This window comes from Lates calcarifer, linkage group LG2 (genome assembly GCF_001640805.2).
Source record: "Lates calcarifer isolate ASB-BC8 linkage group LG2, TLL_Latcal_v3, whole genome shotgun sequence".
Classification (NCBI taxonomy): Eukaryota; Metazoa; Chordata; class Actinopteri; family Centropomidae; genus Lates; species Lates calcarifer.
The window spans coordinates 17,201,216-17,219,864 of record NC_066834.1 but is presented as its reverse complement, the minus strand read 5'-3'; the positions used below and the strand labels follow the sequence as shown (position 1 = coordinate 17,219,864).

The 18,649-nt window shown below is 39.8% G+C and overlaps 1 protein-coding gene across 6 annotated transcripts in view; it reads right to left on the bottom strand.

Moving 5' to 3' along the window:
• The window catches only part of dpy19l3 (dpy-19 like C-mannosyltransferase 3), a 60,064-nt gene that overhangs the window by 6,026 nt on the left and 35,389 nt on the right, over positions 1 to 18,649 (bottom strand). For all 6 annotated transcript variants that reach the window (XM_018697421.2, XM_051076272.1, XM_018697419.2 and 3 more), the window contains 4 exons: positions 18,164 to 18,220; positions 17,764 to 17,846; positions 8,691 to 8,823; positions 717 to 875 (listed from right to left, as the gene is read on the bottom strand). In XM_018697421.2, coding sequence (XP_018552937.1) covers positions 717 to 875; positions 8,691 to 8,823; positions 17,764 to 17,846; positions 18,164 to 18,220 — 432 coding nt within the window. The remainder of the gene's footprint in view (positions 1 to 716; positions 876 to 8,690; positions 8,824 to 17,763; positions 17,847 to 18,163; positions 18,221 to 18,649) is intronic.

Sequence of the window (18,649 nt, the reverse complement as noted above, 5' to 3'; positions counted from 1 at the left end):
AAATAAAGACAGAAAAAAGAAAACGAGAAGACAGACATTAAAAGAGAAAAAGGGGAAAACATGAAGACAAAGGAAAAAAAACTGCAAGACAACAAAGAGATAGAAAAAAAGAACAAGAAAGTCAGAAAGAAGACGAGAAGTAAGACAACAAAAAAGTAGAATATAAAGAAAACAAAAGAGAGAGAAAGAAAGAAAAGGACAGACAGATGTAAACCAAACGTTCCTTCAATAAAGCTGTCTAGATGTCAGGTGTTGTGTATGCTGTGTGACATTTACGCCATCACAAACACAGACACACATCAACTCTGTGTTTCATGTGTCTTACACCACACCGAGCCAGACAGCCAGATTGAAGCTTGTCTCGCCTCTGGTAATCCAAATAGCCAGCGCGCAGCATCCGACATCAAAATAAGGAGAGGTGGAGGGAGTTGGGGTGGGAGGAGAGGAGGGGAGAGTGTGCGCGTGTGCGTGTGTGTGTGTGTGTGTGTGTGTGGAGGAATGAGAGAGAGAGAGAGCGACAGCAAGAGAGTGAGAGACAGTGATGCGCAGATGAGAAGTGAGACTATTGATCTGTGCGGAGGCTGAGAGCTTTCACCCAGTCACAGAAAGCTGGCAGAGTGGATGACACACACACACACACACACACACACACACACACACACACACACACACACACACACACACACGATGAGTCACGTTAAATAAATGCCACCCACATGTCCGTTGGCCAGGTCGAGCAGGTCCCGCAGTCTGCAGCCTCGCCTGTGCCTCCGCTCATAACAGATGCTGTTTTCCAGCACCACATAGTCTGCCCCGACGGTCCTCAGGATGTCATGGACGTCCTCCGGAGATCGACGAGCGTACACCTGATACACCTGTTCACACACACACAGAGAATATAAGTGGATTTGTTGGGTTTGTGTAAATTGCTTTTTTTTGCCTAAACATCATCTGGCCTTAATAATTTAACACCAATACTGTTGGAGGGAGAAAACTTCTCTGCTGGAACTCAGTCACCAGGCACATTTACTTTCTAAATTACAGTTTTGATGAAATTTGGTTTAGATTCAATTATAACGCATTTACTGAAAAAAATCTGAATGAAAACAATTACGGGTGAAACTAAATCAGAGGGAGAGCAAAAACAACAGCATTAGCCATAACAGATCTCAGCTTTCTGAAATCCGTTATGCTTCATCTTTTAGCTATAACAGATGAAATAAAACTTTTGACCAATTTCACCCAACTGTTTTAATTGGACACATTATGCAAACCACAAGTATAGAAGAACAGAATTTTTTTCCCCCCACAGATGTTTATCAGGGACAAAACTCAGCCCAGTAGTGGCCTTTAAATGGGTTTCTGTTTAATGAGGAGTGGATTAATGAAGTGACAAACATATTTCTACGCTGAAAGAAGACTTTGACTGACTGGATTTCTGAATCCTGCGTGCTGTGTTGTCAGGTCCAAATTTCTCTCTGTAGAAGTTGTTTAGGAGCATGTTTCAGGCCCTTTGTAGTGAACTGGGACACGTTTGTAATGAAGATTTTGGAAAAGTTGACCCTACTGTTATAGTCCCTGATAAATGTGCGTATATTATGTGGTGATAAAGCAATGAAATTTTTTTTTTTTTTTTCGAAAGGAGGTTGATTTTTCTGAGCCTTTGCAAGGTGACTAAAGACATCACAATCACACAGGCTGCCAGAAGCTGCTCTGGGTCAAAGGATCCTGAGAGTTGGTCCTCTGCCTCCTTAAATGCGACAGTCGCATCCCCAGCAGGACCTCAAAACTGTCGCACCAACAGCCTAAAAATATGTCTGCAACCAGGTGTGGTGAGGCTACAGCTGCTGTATTTCACATTTGCCCGTTCTACATTTGAGTCATGCTCTATGTGAAAGGGCCTGTACTTTAAGTTCCAAATGCATTTGTTCCTACAAGAGTCACAGACAAAATAGGGAAGTAATAAATTATTGAGATGCAGTAATAACACGTTTGTTTTGTCCTTTCATGACAAAATGAAAAAGTAAAAAAGTGGGATGTTGAATAACACCAACAAAACCCCAGAAATGCACCATGTTCTTAGATTTGTTTGGACAAAGCACATTCAACGGTTTCATGTTTTACAAAACCCTACACAGTGTTTTAGTGTTCGGGGGGTTCGCTACAGTACAAAAACAAAAACTATTCGATTGTTGCTCCCAGGTCAGAACATATGTCTGCTATTTATGTGAATTAATTGAGAAATGGGGGGAAAAACATAGGTGACACAAACAACAGTGTTCTTTGTCCCTTGAATGAATTAATTTGTAGTGACAGACAAATTAAGCTGAGATTTACAGGTAAGCTCTTCAACCTCAATAAGTAACACACACACACTCCCTCTCTCTCTGTCAGAGCCAAGAAGGTCTGCACCAGTGTCGTGGATCATTAATGAGCTCCACACTAAGCTCCGGCCTTGCCAGCGGCTCAGCATGGTTGACTTCCCACTGGGAGGCAAAACATAGGCTCAGCTACCCTAGAAATGACCTACACATTACTTCCTGAAGAAGACACACAAAGAATGAAGAAGCACAAACAAACAGATAACAACAAAGCTAATTTGCAACTCTGTTTATCAGCCTTATGTGGTTGTGTTTATAGCGTGTTTGAGTGTGGTATTTATAATCCAGAGAGTACACACACAGTTATTTAAGTCTTGATTGGACATGTACTTACAGAAAAAGACACGATACAAACAGAGTTCACGCTTAGACAAATAAATAAATAATGTCAATTAATAAATGAATATAACACATTTGAATTTGAAAATAACATTACATGGTAAAATTAACACAATAATATAACCGCTGCATTTACTTAGCATTTTCTCACACACATTACCAAGATGCACTCAAGTGCAAGCCGCCACTCCTCTCTCCTTTACTGGAATGCAGCATTTTTAGGCTCCATTTTTCCTACGTTCCCACTCAGTCTGACTTAATGGATGCACCTTGTACTCACTGCATCTTCTGATCCCATATTCATTCACACAATCACTGCAGGTCACTGGCCCCATCTACAGACAATTCCCTGGTCTCTCACGCAAGACATCAGCACAGAGCTGAGTGAGATGGATGGCTGAGGTAACGTGGCTTTAGCTGCAGTTGCGCTGCATAGATTTCTCAGTGTAAGAAAGAGGCTGCCATTAGAGCAAGTCCTGGTAAAAAGGCAGAAAATTATAACTTTCATTCCACTCCTAAAGTGATATCTGAAGGTTGAATATTATAACAAAAAAGGGGCAACCAGGAAAAAAAGGCAGTGGGTAACTACCTGTTACAAAGAAGAATATAGTAAGTTTCACCACTGCTCATTTTAGAAAAGTCACCACCAGGAAACAGGTTATTTCTTGAGATTATCAAATAGACAACGAATCTTCATTCTGTCCAAAGCAAGAAAACAACCGTAATAATCTCAAAGTTCAGCTAGAAACTCTGATCTCAGAGCTGTGATAAAGGCAGAGTAAAACACCTGGTTGTATTAGAAGTAGCCAGGTTTTGCTACTGACTAATCTAGTAAAAATAATGCTATAACCTCAAGTCCTACAATTCTCTTTATAGTCAGGCTGGCCATGGAGAGTACTGGGAAAATTCCCTGTGGGCTGGTGGATTGTAAAAAAAACAAAAAAACAAAACATATCCATAAAGACTCTCCTAGAGGATAAGTCCAGGGATACATTTCTATCCCAGTCTAACCATGACTCTCTCCACTGAGGAAATATCCATCTGAGATTCACTCTTTTAGTGTGGTTTCATTCACTCTGCCTCTTTGCCCTCCTCATTTTTCTTTTTGCTGGGTAAAGTCTGCTACCGGGAGGAACGCTACCGATAGCTACCAGATAAAACAAAACCACTGTCTGTTATGGTTGCGCAGTGGAAGGTGCACATCCTTGGTGCCAGAAATTGAGCCTTAATATTTCCATTAAAATTGATGCCAGGTGACAGACAGAATAACATAGTGAAAAAGATGGTTATTGGAAACCAATCTAAACTACTGTAGTGTCCTTAATGTATAGCCATTACATTGTGCAGTCAACATTTACCTCATAATGATGAATTCAAACAAAAATGTTACCTATTGCCACTTTAAACATGGTTTTATTTTCCATACCATACCACATACTATGGCAGAGAGACTTTGAATTTCATATTTTGATTTTTCTGTTTCACTGTCCTTTTTTATTTTAAGAATATTTTTTAAAGATCTTGGTGCAAACTGTAAATCATATACACTCAGATTAATGTATTTAGTTGGTTTTACTGAACTCAAGAATGGAAATGTTCTGTGAATATAATGAACAAACACATTATCTGGCAATACACCTAAAAAAAAAAAAAAGATATTCAGACGCAGCCTAGCTGTAATAAAGTCAATAGAAATACAGGACCGGTGACAAACAAGGAAATTTGCTCTGGGCGCCTCATGGAGAGAGTACATCTGCTTGAGTTGAAAATGTTTCAACTTGAGTGAAAATGTGTGTTTTCCTGAGTTTCACTGACACCATGAATGCAGAGATGGGAGCAGAAAGGAGAGGGCCTGGAGGGAAATAAGAGAAAGTGGAAGTCCTGGCAACTTTGGCAGTCAGAGCTGTCACACATCAGTCGTCAGCTGGGGAGACTTGTCCACTGAACGCTTGAGGACAAAAGATTGCGGCCAAAAGATAGAAACGGCATTCCAGTGGTCAAATTAAGCCAAAAAAAAAAAAAAAAAATCCATACTATGCTCTCCTCCTTCTCCACCATGGTCACAAAATGAAAACGAATGGATCCTGTGCTACACTTTTCAGCTCTGTAACATCAATCATCACATTTTTGTATCATGAAATATCATGTTGTTACACACATCATTTTGTTAGACGATTATGTTTTACAGAATTCATCTTTGTGGATTCTTCAAGAAAAATATCTGTCTATTTGGCTCACAGCACCAGCTTTGTAGCCAGCTGACAATTATGCCCTGCCTGTTCTCACATGGCACATATACAGTTTCCAGGGCAGCTTCAACACAGTGAGCTGTTCCACTAGCTTCAGAAACTCAATACAATCTCTCATTTAATATTTCTTTTATTGGTCCTCCTGAAAAAAATGAGTAGGAGGAGAATTCCCAGGGGTTATTTTCCATATTTTATGAGAAACTATCTACTACTGCAGCAGTTGCAATAAGAAACTGAAACATTTGTGATTATCAACTTTACAACAGTTTGCATGAAGAAACTACAACTGCAGCAGCCAGGGTACTTATGTCATCGTTACATAGTTTTGTCTGAGTCCATAAAAAAGCTCTTCTCTAATGTTGTCTCTTGACTTTCTAGCTGTAATCTCTGAAGTTGAATAACTTCCACAGTGCCGCTGTAACTATAGACATTTCAGAGCTAACCGTGACTCCTCACTCAATTCACTCACAGACTTTACTCTTCTGTTGAACCATGGCAAATGTCTACAGCTTGAAGGAAATGGTGCTCTGCCACAAAAAACATAATTGTGAATGAATAGACAACAATAGAATAGAATTGCTAGTTATTAGCATGAATGAGGTTTTCTTACTTCTGGAACAGAGCCTGAAAGTTCCAGTTTCATTTTGGTACTCTACACTATACAGTTTCTGCGCTAGTCATGAACAGGGCTTTTTCTAAACATGACCTTGGACTATGGGTTCCAAAATTCTGAAAATTTAAAAAATTGGAAACTTTCCACAGGGATTAACAGGAATAAAATGGAAATCAACAAATTTGCAGATTAGTCTATAACAGGAACTTAAATGTAGTTGAACAAAAACAAAAACATCTTGCAGCATAATTTTGGTCAAAACAACCAGACTTCTAGACTCACTATAGCAGGACCACTGAAGCCACACTACTGCATCTGAGCCCACAGACTACATCCAGTCAAGTATTAAAATTTAACAAGGGAAAAATGCATCAAAATGTGTTTATAGAGTAGGTAGCTAGTCAGTAAATCAGAGATGCTAAGTGTAAGCTAGCTAACACCATTTTATAGCTATCATGGTGCTAGTTCAACTGTGATGCTGTTTCTACTGCCTGTTTCTATTCATTTATTCAGCATCAATCGTAAAATATTCTACAAGTTTCCAACTTGGAATATTTCCAAATTCCCCATCTTAACTTTCCATGGAAAGTTTCTATAAATTTATCAAAAATTTTCTGCCCCTTTGATATTTTGTCAGTGGTGTGCTTTTTGACCTTAGGCCCGAAGCATTAGTTATGATAGATAGTAAGCAAGTTGGCTTGACATACGTTTTCTTTTTTTTAAATTACTTTCATTCACATGACAGACCCTTTAGCGAAATACAGTACAATCTAAACCAAAGTAGATCAACAAAGAGCCTTTATAAGCCACGTACACACAGTGTAAATGCTAGAAAAAAATACACAACACTTTTTAAAAACTAAATGACACTGCACTAAAAACCATGGTAAACAGATGTGAAACAAAGACGAGAACTGAACAAACGTTCAAAAGAATCAATTTTAGACCTCAACTCTAAAAGATAAATGAAAAACAACCTTATCTTCAAAGGGATCCCTGAAGCACAGAGAGAAGGCCCCCAAAAATTGCTGAAAAACAAACTGGTAATCCCAGTAGAAAATTATAACATATAACTTTCACCGGAGTACACTGCCTTGGAAAGACAAAAAAAAGCTATGTTGATACACTCAAAACACCGGGATCCGCCAAATTCAAACAACACTTCAAACAGTCAAGAGCCTCGGAAAAACACACTCGCAATAAATGCACAATACCATCCCACGTCCTCCATCCATCATGGAAACAAGGCAAAGAAAAACACCCAGCTTGTGACAAGCTTTACATCAATAATATCGTGTGGATATTATCAACTATAAATGAAGTACCTGATGAAACATGAGAATTAACTATTTAAATACACACAAAATCGCTGACTTAACAATCATCAATATCTCATCTCAGACCACGCTCCTTTAAGTATTACTCTAGCAACAGAGAGTACTGAGAGTACTGCAGATCACGCTCTGAGATGAGATTTCTTAAACCTACAATAACTGTTTTTTTTTTTTTTGTTTTTTTCGCCACTTGGGAAAAGCAGACACAAATTTTGAACGCAACATTAATTTACAATCTTCTTTGAATATGAAGTTGTGCACAGTTCTTTATTTACACACCCAGGAGTTATGGAGCAGCATTATCATTAATTCTGAGTCATGTCTCTGACTACCTGATGAATGTATGTCCAAATTCACTCTAGCAACACATGAGAGAAAGCAGTTTCTTTAGCTGCTGAATGCTCCACATTCAATTATGCTCTGTGGCATGTATCAAGATGAAAGTGATTTTGTAGAGGGTTCATGTTGAAGCACAGATGGCAGAAACTTCAATCACAAAGATTGCTCAACAGGCTAGTGTTTCAATACTGACTAAAGTGACGTCTGCACTTACATCTATATCAGTGAAAAGGGTTGGAAAATTTCATGACCATAATGCTTGTGCAGTAGTGTGATATGTAAGAAAAAAAAAAAGAAGGGTATGTCTATGCAGATGTCGACTGTGTTGGCAAGAACAGTTGTGAAATCGAACAAGATTGGAACCACCAGGTCTCCTCCTAGAGTTGGCCATCCAGCCAAGACTAAGAGGCTTGGTTAGGGAGGTGACCAAGAGCTCAGTCACTCAAACAGAGCTTCAGAAGTGCTCTGCAGACATGGGAGAGCCTGACAGAAAGATGACCACCTCAACAGCTCTCCATTAATCCGGCCTTTATGGCAGAGTGGCCAGACAGAAGCCACTTGGAGTAAAAGGCATTTGACAGGACATTTCAAAGGACTCTGATATGATGAGACATCTCATCAGAGAAGTATCTGGACAGAACTCCAAGCACCATGCTTGGTGAACACCAGGCACTGCTTAGAAAATAATAAATGAATACATGCCAAATATTTCTCTTGATACTACTTTAACATATAGAGAAATCCTGCTTAACAACTGCTGTTCAGAGAAAGTAGTTGGCGTTTAGATGCAGTTTAGATGTATACCTAGGTTCAAATGGTCTTGAATTGCATTTCAAGCACTATAGAGTTGCTCTCCATCCAATGAAATGTTATATTTTCTGCCTAGTACAAAGTGTAAACCAAACTTCAAGGTGTGTTCAGTCAGAAAGGAAAGTGATTTGCCAATTTTTTGCCAATGGACCATGTGTTTGTGTTCAGCTGAGACTCTGACTGAACTCATCAGAAATGCCACTTATTTCAGCTATTTCCCTCCAGTTTCTCCTTTTTCTCTCATCTGAATGTTTATAAAGCAAATTCATGAATCCCTGGAATGCCCCATTCTCCATTTACTTTGGATGCGATCGTCTCCCAGAAATTTAACCTTGCATTCTGTCAGAACACACAGTTTTGACTCCAACTCCTAGATCTTGTCACTTTTCATGACAACTGAAAAACACAATATTAAAGTTATCATTATTAACTCTCCTAAAGCTAATACATGCTGCTAATTGGTATTCAAATCAGCATGACTCTCTTTTATAGCTGATGCTGTAATTATCATCTACTTACTTCAAAGTTAAAGTTTTCCATTTATTTGTGTTTGTGTTATCTTGCAGCTCCTCTGTGTTTTCCACACCCCTGTGAATGTTTGACAGTATAGTGCAGCCTACATTACCTGTCTGGTCCTCTCCCGCAGGTCTTTATCTTCGTAATGGGGGTGGTTGGTGAGAACTCTGCCTGTGCACAGCTTGATGCCAGCCAACAGCTGCATGCTCCCTGCAAATACAGCCCGCTTAGGGGTCTTTGTGCTGTGGACAAACAGAGAGAGAAGGGAGAGAGAACACATCATTCTCTGCTATAAATTCACAGATAATGTATGGCATGAGAAAGCTTTTGATGAACTACAGTATGTTTTAGAGCTGTGTAAATGAGTGCAAAACAAGAGAAGAAAGAAAAATCTATGGAAAGATGTTCTGTGGTTTGAAGGAGATGAAAAACTTTGACGGGTATTCACAGGTGCATCTAGTCATCCAAAAAGTTTGATTGAATTTTGCTTTAGTTTATTTTCTAGTTATTCAGTCCACATGCTTCTGCTCTCTGCATTTGCCACAATAATTGGGACATATTGATGGCATTTAAAAGTTTCTTTCAGAGATGTGGTTTCAAGGACAGCAGCTATCTACATCAGGACCAAATACAAAAACATTCTCTGTACAGGCAAATTAAATCACAAAGAGATAGTTAAAGATGTGCAGTTGTGGTACACGAGGTAGAGAAAGAATCTGCAGGCACAAAGACAAGATAGTGAGGTTTTGCCGTGTTAACAAGTAATATGACCTGACTTGGGGTTGTGTGTGTGTGTGTGTGTGGTGTGTGGAAATCAGTGTGTTGCTTGTTAAGAAAACTTGACCTTAACTGGGCTCTATTATAACAGTGCATACACACACACCACACACACACACACCACACACACCACACACACACACACACAAATATAGTAAAACAAGCCCACACACAAATATTCCCAGCCTGTAATGTTAACCTAGGGGTCATTTTTAATCTAAACCTTGCCTACATACTAGATAGAGCTGCAGAAGCATTTCTAAGATTGCTAAGAATACAAGACAGTTTGACAGTCTGATTTCATATTATCACTACAAGATAAAATATAGGATATTGAGACAGGGTTAGGTCACAAAGCCAAGTGTAATCAAACACATGCTATATATAGAGTAGGACTGCACCTGCTTCTCATATAGGAGATTAATAATTACATGGGATAGCGCCAATAAATCCCCCAGCTCATACAAAGGTATCAGTCATTTGTTCTTACACTTAAATACAACTAAGAAGACTGTTTCCTAAAGTAGCATTCCTACCGAGAGCAGGATGTATTGCAGTATGTCAAGCGTGCCAGCTGTAGGCAACAGGTGTACCAGAGCTTTGTCGTCATGGTAACAGTAATAAACACGGTTAACATTAGTGAATGGTCTCTGCTTGGTTAGGTTTAGGCATAAAAAGTACCAGGTCAGGTTTAGGAAAAGATCGTGGTTTCGCTAAAATAGATTAGAAAAAAAAACAACATTAACTGTGAGGTTCTAAACGGGAACCAAGCCCAGGTCTCCCGGGTGAGGGTCCGGTGTGGTCGTTTATTACAGGAGAACAGTCTCAATAGCGCAGTGCTAGTCTCTGCACTTAAACACAATGGTATTTTAAGCTAAATGCTAACACTAGCATGTTTACATGCTCACAGTGATGATGCTAACATGCTAATGTGCCAACATTAGCACTAAACACAAAATACAGCTGCAGCTGACAGGAATGTCATTAGCTTATCAGGTATTTGATCACAAACCAAAGTACTGGGTAAATTTTATATCAACAACAACTGTGAACCTTGTGATGGTACTACAGGAGGAGTTAAATTGCTCTTTAATGCTGTGTATACATCATGTGGGATACATGGTGGACGAACAGGGGAGGAGAGTTACAAACATGTCATTAGACAGCTCATGATTTGAGAAGTAGTCATGTAAGATTTAAAATGCTGTGCATTAACAATACAATGTACACCACTGTTAATATAGCACAAAATTCACTAAATTTATACTGTGTGGCTGACATGAGGCATCCATGTCTGTTCACAGTGCCAAGTTGGATAAGTGAGGTTTTAGAAAATCAAAGTTTCCCAGTCGTAATTATGACTTAGATTTTGACATAAATGCTGTGTACAAGTCAGAAACAGGTAATTATGTTTATTGTGCTATGACAAGAACATCGCATAGGCTTTAATATCCCCTCTAGCAATGACTGTGAACATTGAAAAAAAATTTCATTAACTGTTCAGATCCAAAGAATGTCAGCTTTGTATTTCAAGGCAGAAGTTTTCAGTTTGACTGCGACAAACTTATTTGTCACCAGAAATATAGTGACTTGGGAGAAAGTGCAGCATAAGGCACTTCAGCCATGGCCTCAACTTGTAGCCATACCGGTTGCTGAATGGATGAAAAGATATTATTCTTCTTTTCTTTACTATTGTCCAAATAGCTGAAAATTTCAAATCATAAAAGTGATAGAGCACTGCAGTGTTTGTCCAGTACTGGGTGTGGTCACATACTTCGGTCTACCCACAGAGGTTAGTCCAACGGTGACTTTCTGTTGCACATGCTATAGATCAAGCATCTCAACCAGTTTATCGTATTACAGAAATTTTCGATGGCGATTTTTTTTTTGCATGTCATCACTCAACTTTACAGATCATGAGAAAGAGCAAGTACAGTTAAACATACCAGAGCACCCATATGCACAGACTTTAACACCATAACATACTGTCCATATAAATGCCAGTTACATTCCAGTTACACAGGAATATTGAGTCTACAAACTTTATGTGTGAGATAAAGACAATTTCTAATGTGGGTGTGCAATGTGCATATGCTGAAATGGGCTATGAGTGTGTGTATTTTCATACATGCTCCCGGTCAATGTGTGGGTTGATGTCTTGGCCCTGCTGACCTGCAGTAGAAGTCGGCCATTTCCAATTCTGTCTGTCATCTCTCTCTCTGAGGATGCAAATTTAATCTCTCCTTGCATCCCATGGAGAACCCCCCTCCCCTCTATATTAATTTACATTTAATTTCATGTTTATAGCCTCATATGTAAATGCCAGAGGGCACTGGCATGCAGCCCACTGACATTGTATAAATTAAATAATGAATGATGCATTGTGGTCATTGTTTTCAGGTTCATGCATGTATTGAAAGTCTCCATTGCACCTGCTGCCCAACTTCATAGAGCACCACTGAGAGGAGGAAACGGAAAAGAAAGAGAAAGGAAACAGATACAGGGAGCAGGCAGCAAATCTTAAATACTGATATAAAATGGTACAACACTGGAAGCCATTTTGGTATTCTTAGATTTTTGGAGACTGAACACTGGACTTTGTCAGATTGTCTGGAGCACAACTCCAAAAGGTTGCTAAAACTGCTCTATGTTTGCCATTTGCTAAAACATTTGCTATAACAACTTTTTAAGTTTCAACTGTATGTTGGTCCTGTGATTACAGCTTGTTGCCCTGCCCCCAAGTGGTAGGTTTAATGACAGTGGTACATTTAAGTGTCACAGAGAGCAATGTGACAGACCCAGGAATCTGGATCTTAACGGAATTAAATTGTTATTACTGTTGTTAACTAAACGTGTGGTATTCCTGCTACAAAATTTCAAAATATCTAATATGAGAAAAAAAACAAAAACAAACTAAAAAAGTGACAATGAGCACTGAAGTGTTTTTTTAATAAAATGAACATGCTATCAAGACCAGCAGTGTGTTCTGATAAATACACATGCTGAGGATATTTGTGATGACAGCTGCAAAAACTGTCTTTAGAGTCATGCTGGTTATTTCTCTTTACAACAGATTAACTTATCACGTACAGTCACAAAAGGACTGAAATGACTATCTCTTCTTCACAATTGATGCATGCCTGAATTCTTTCTGAATTCAGTTTTGCAGACAACTGTATGCACGGACGCGCACACACACACGCACGCACACACACACACACACACACACTCACAGAGTTAAGTGGTGCTGAGTGAAAAAGGTTGCCAACTAATAGTGAGATTGAGAGAGCGACTGGTAGTGTTCTTATAAATGTGCCAGGTCGTAGATCTTCTATTGAAGTCTCAGTTTCTGATTGAGAGGTGTGTAGTTCAAGCAAGGACATCTCCGTCTCTCTCCCTATAACTCGCTCTCCGAACTGCCTCTGGGTGAGTTGCAGAGGAAAGCGCACGCAGGCACGAACACACACACAGAGATCACAGACACAGAGCTGCACTTTCCCCATTTAAGGATGAGGCCAAATGCTGCTAATTTAGACAATTTAAAACACGACAAGGAGCAGGATGACAGGAAGACAATTAAGAGAGTGAGAGAGTGAGTCAGAGAAAGAGCGAGCGGAGGATTAAAAAAAAATGCTGTTTCACAGAGAGCTGAATGGAAAGGACTGGTATACAGATGAATAGTGGCACATGTGTCCTAAAAAAGGATAAAGTAATTTATTTTAATTAGACAGACAGATGGACAGAATGAGACAGATCTCCAAAACAAGTATGAAATTAGGGAATTGAATACACCCAAAAATTGTTTGGGGGCCAGTCAAAATGCTTTAACCAGAATATAATTATATCTTCCAGGGACCAGTTCCATATTTCGCCAACTCAGGAATTTTTAATAGACACCCTCCTCATTACGTGTATAATTCTGCCTGGGAGATGCAGTACAGGATACTACACTGCATACACAAAACACCAGGTTCCAGACATAAATGCATCAACCACTTTCATGTTTGTGCAGAACTGGAAAAACTCAGAAGGATTCACTGTTTTGGGATTTTACCGAAATTCAGGATTTATGAAGAAAATTTTAAGGAGGACAAAATATATACAGGTTTTTTATATCTAGGTCCTATGGCACAGATATTAGAAATCAAAAGGAAGTCCTTCCCTGCAAACCCACAGCCTTTCTTGACTGTTTTTGACTACCTACCCATTTTTGGATTGTGCTTGCTCCTTTTACCTGGTTAGTCTGTCTGCCTGTTACCATCACTGCAATGCCTAATTTTTGCCTTTGCCTTCACTGCTTCTGCTGCCAGCTTTACAGAGGTGAGCTGTTTTGAACTTTTGCACGTCTCTGAGTTGTGCTGGTAAGTACTCCTAACCTGAGCTGTGAAATACAATCTGGACTTGCAACTTGGTTTCCATTGACAAAGAACTGTCACTGTCCAGACCCAGCCTCTTCCTGTGGTCCTTGTAAGAAGCAGAAAGTGGGTTCCTCCTCCCCAAACCCTGCATCTCACTGCCTGAACGCTACTCTAGCAAGCCGGGAGTCAGTCACAAATCAGTCTGCTTGACTTATATGTGATGTGACACTATGACGTGGACAGGAGGAGCAGGGGATCGAGCTGCCAGCCCAGAGACAGGTGGAGGACCGACTCTACTTCCTGAACCATACATTCGCACAAACCCTGGACCAATCATTGCTCTGAACATGCATGGGTACGCCTACCGCTCATACTCATATGAGTATTAGGAAAATGAAAATGTGGAGCACTGTAGTGGTTATTTCCATCTGCAGTCAGTGAAGGTAGCCATGTACACAAATTCAAATCACAAAACACTAAATTTAAAAAAACAAAAAAAAAAAAAACAGAAAATGCATGTTAACAATTTAACTAAGACTGTCATTTATTGATATGTATTTTTGACTTTTCTGGTAACATTCTACTACATTTTCAACATGATGTTAATGGGACTCTATTCTGCTAACCTAAATCAAGTGCTTTGATGAAACAAGGCCTGATCCATAGAGGTGGCAGATCAGCAAAGGCTCATGTTAGTCCTTTTTGGAATGGTCATAATGGTCTTTTAAAAGGCAGTGACCTATTTTTTGTTTAAAAGTGAGGAGTTGTGGGATAAACAAAGTCAGTGTTTCACTCAAATATGCTGACTTTTTCATCGGTGCCTGTTCCCTCTCTGAATGGGTCTCCTGTGCTGAGTAGCTAGATGAGCCTCCTGAATTTGCAGCAAAACTGCTGTCAAAGCTCTCATTAATAATTTCCACTGCAGCCTTCATAATTCTCGACCACAGACTGTATATCTCAACCCAGAGGAGAAAGTGGGGGCAGGTGGAGGATAGGAAAAAAAAACCAAGGAATCCTTCAAAATAAAAAATATTAGCTCAGACTACTGAGATGCAGATCCACACAAGACTTGTATTATAAGATAGCCTCTGCATTTGGTGAAATATGTATGATGAGAGCTGAGAAAATAAGTTACTGCTACATGTTTGTTCATATAGAATCACATTTTCTGTGGCAAAGAGGAGATGATACTGTGAGTGCAGAGTATATTCTGAAACACATCCCTTTCAAAATGCAATAAAACTGACTCCTGGCTCTCATCTGTACTGTGAAATGTGACATGTGAGCTTTGTTCCCTATCCCAGCTTCAGACTGCAGTGCGCTGTAGTGCAGCAACAGTGCTGAGTATGGACTGTGGTTATCTGTGAGCCCCGATAGCCTGAGAAGAAGCTGTTTATATTAAATACGTTCCTGAGTTTAAGCTGCTCCCCTCTATGCTGCACATGTAACACTTGCACTGCCTTGAACTCATCATGCCCAGCACTGAGTTCATATGTCAGAAAACAGAACAACAAAGCTCCTGCCAATAATCGCCTCTTCAGTTTTGATTTGCCTTGCTTGATTGACACCGTGCTGCTTTTTGCAGCACAACTGTGCAAATCTGAATTTAAAAAACTGTGAAGATACACATCGTGGAAGAAGCAGAGAGGAAGATCAAATGGGTTAGACAGAAGCAATATTGGTGACTTTAAAAACTGCACACTCACAACTATAAGTCAGAGTCAGAGGCAGTGGAACGACCAGGCATTGCTATTGATTTATTGACTGTCCATTTAGAACAGAGTATCAGCCTACAGCTGAGCTGTGGAGCCGCTGCTGTTATCAAGTGGAAACTTGTGAATTATGGTTGTGAAAATACAGATGAACTTTTACCAGTTGTTATCACATTAACCTACACCTTAGTTCTTCAAACCTGTGGAGCCCCGGGTCATGAATGATCGTCCAGAGAATTATGACAATCCCCTCAACAACCTGTCTTGATACAATTTCTAAACTCACAAGGGCCTGGAGACATGCATCATTAGCTCTTGCGAAGGCCGTCTTACCTCTAATCTAATCCTAAACCAATCTCTAAATCCATGTTTTAAACTGATATCCTTATCCTTTCCTAAACCTAATCTTAATTCTGATTTTGTAGAAATCAGAGACTTTGAGGGATATTGACCTTAAAGACAGCTAATAATCACTCAATCTACATCTGTATCTTCTTCTGATTTCAGCAACAGGCCACATGAAATCCTATTCTGAACATTTGCAACCTTTGTCAGTTGCACATGACTCATACATACAGCACATCCCCTGCAGCTAGAATTACCACAATGAGTCTCTGAGAAATAAATACGCTAGCGGGCCCAGATATATACTCTCTTCTACATGCATGTATCTATGTTTGCTCTGCCTGTCATCATGCCACAGTTTTGAGAATCTCCCATGATCTTTCTATAAATGACAAAATAGCCTTGGCCTCAGTCGGCTGGAGAAAACCACATAACATGCACCCCCCTCCCCATCTTAACACTTTCATCTGGAATGCAATTAGCACAGCAGCTAGAAGCTTTGCGCTCCACCCTGCTCTCAGCCCCAACCAAGGTAACTCTAGGCAGCCCCTAATCCTCAGAGCCTAATGGGATTAAGCTCCAGAGGGAGGGAACCCATGTCACACACAAATACATTCAAAATCCCAGCCTCTCCCCCTCTGTCTCGCTATCCATCTTTTTCTGTGCCATTCCAATATCTGTCTAATAGGATTAGACCAAAACTGGCCATTTCTTAAAAATCGCATCTGGTCCACTCAGTTTCATCATGCTGATGATAATAGGATGGAAATAATGAGCTCTGAATTATGACTTATTATATATGAGAAAGACCTAAATCTAAACTCTAAATGTGCACTTTTATGCTTTTTTGAGTTTTGGCCAATTATCAAAATTTTGTATAAAAGGATTTTCAATCCTGACAAGAAAAACGAAGAAAAAACATGGAGACAATGATATTTTCAATATATTCACTTTGGTGCAAAATGATTGCAATCAGCAACGTCTAACCAAACCATTTAAATCAGTTGTTGAAAACCTGTTGGCTCATCCTGATTCTGTCGTTTAGGACGTAAGCAGCAAACATTCACAAAAGGCTTCCAAATAAAAAACGCACAAAAAACTCACAATCTACACGTTCACCTATGCACAAAGCTGGTTCTATCCACTGAGTACAGGACGACACGGGAAACAAACGAGCAGGTATGTAAAATTCAGAAACACAAACAAAAACATTTAACTTATGCTCACTGAATTCCAAATATGAATCTTCCTCCTGCACTACAGCACAATAATTGGAAGACTTAGACTGATGTTACAACCCAATCTTTTTACTTTCTAGGGCTTTAAACTGAGTTACAAAGAACTACATTATATAACAAAAGTACTGTATATAAAGTTGTTGTTTGTGATTAATATTTCATGTATTATTTTTGACTCAGGCACACAACACTATGCTGGTCTGAGTGGAGTGTAACAGCGAAAAGCAACAAGAAACATGGAAGGACAGACTGCATGTTGCAGTGCTACATGCAATATGAACTGCTGAGCCCGACACATCACATCCAACCTGATGACCAGAAAATGACAGACACATACAGATGTGCAAACACAAAAACACACACACACACACACACACAGCAGCCATGATACGGAGCCATTCCAAATCACATCTCCATCTCTGATCCCATCAGGCTGATGCTGTTGATCGAAAGCCCGGCCACAGAGACCCCGAGGTGGGTTAGAGCTCTGCCAACAGCTGGGTCCTTTCCAGCACCCCCATGTCTTATTCATGGAGACCCATCGGCTCTCATCACTCATCGACAAGACTCCCCCGCAAACAAGCGCAGATACACATGTAGACACACATGCACGCGTGCACATTCACACAGACTAATCAAGGACATCAGGCAAAGTGAAACTTGATCTGCGGAAACAAGCTAATCAGATTTGCTTCAATTTGATGTGTGCTCTGGATTTGTGAGTGTGGGTGTCTGTGTGTGTATGTGTGTACCTAATCCAGGTCATGAGCTCCACAGTGTCTGGATCATAAAACTCCCTCAGTTCTGATAACTCCTCCATCAGCTTAGGCCAGAACTAAAGGGAAACAGGCAGAGACAAGTGATGAGACTGTAAAGCAGAATATGACACGTACTGATGTCTTAAATAACATCTCATTATTGCACTGTATATAACAGCCATTTAGACTCTTCCAACGGCAAAATAAATTAAAGGGAAGTGATCATTTTGGTATCCTGTGATGATCCATTTGCTTGTTATTATTTTCTTCTGCAACTTCCATTTCAGCATTTTCCTTTTCTCATATCGTCACACACGGTTTGTACACACTGGCTCGGCTCCGTAATGAGACCGACAATAGAGTGATGAACATAACCACCAAGAAAATGGCATACCTTGTAATACAGGCAACCAATCATCACCAGTGGAACTGCATATCTGACGAGCCTTAACTGCAAAATGAGAGAAAGAAAACAACTATAATGAAATGAAAGAATATAATCGTATCTGAGGCAGAGAGAGTGAGAGTCAGACAGAGACATACCTAAAATGAAGACAAGCATAGAATGAGATAACACAGAGATATAAGACAGTCAGAGCAGCATTGCTCCCAAGAATCATTTCTTATCTGATACATGCTGCTGTCGTGTTATGACCACACTGACACCTAGTGGCCTCATGTGTAATGTTATCACCAGCCCAGAGTACAGCCAGAGGATTCAAGAACAATCAAATCTAACTGGCTATTAGGCCAGTTAGATTTGATTGTTCCTCTTCATGCTAAACCAGCAAATCATACAAACTGGGAAACCTTCCAAAATGTCTCACAATGAGTTAAAGATCAATGTCATGCTCACTGGAGTCTGGTGATGGACATGATG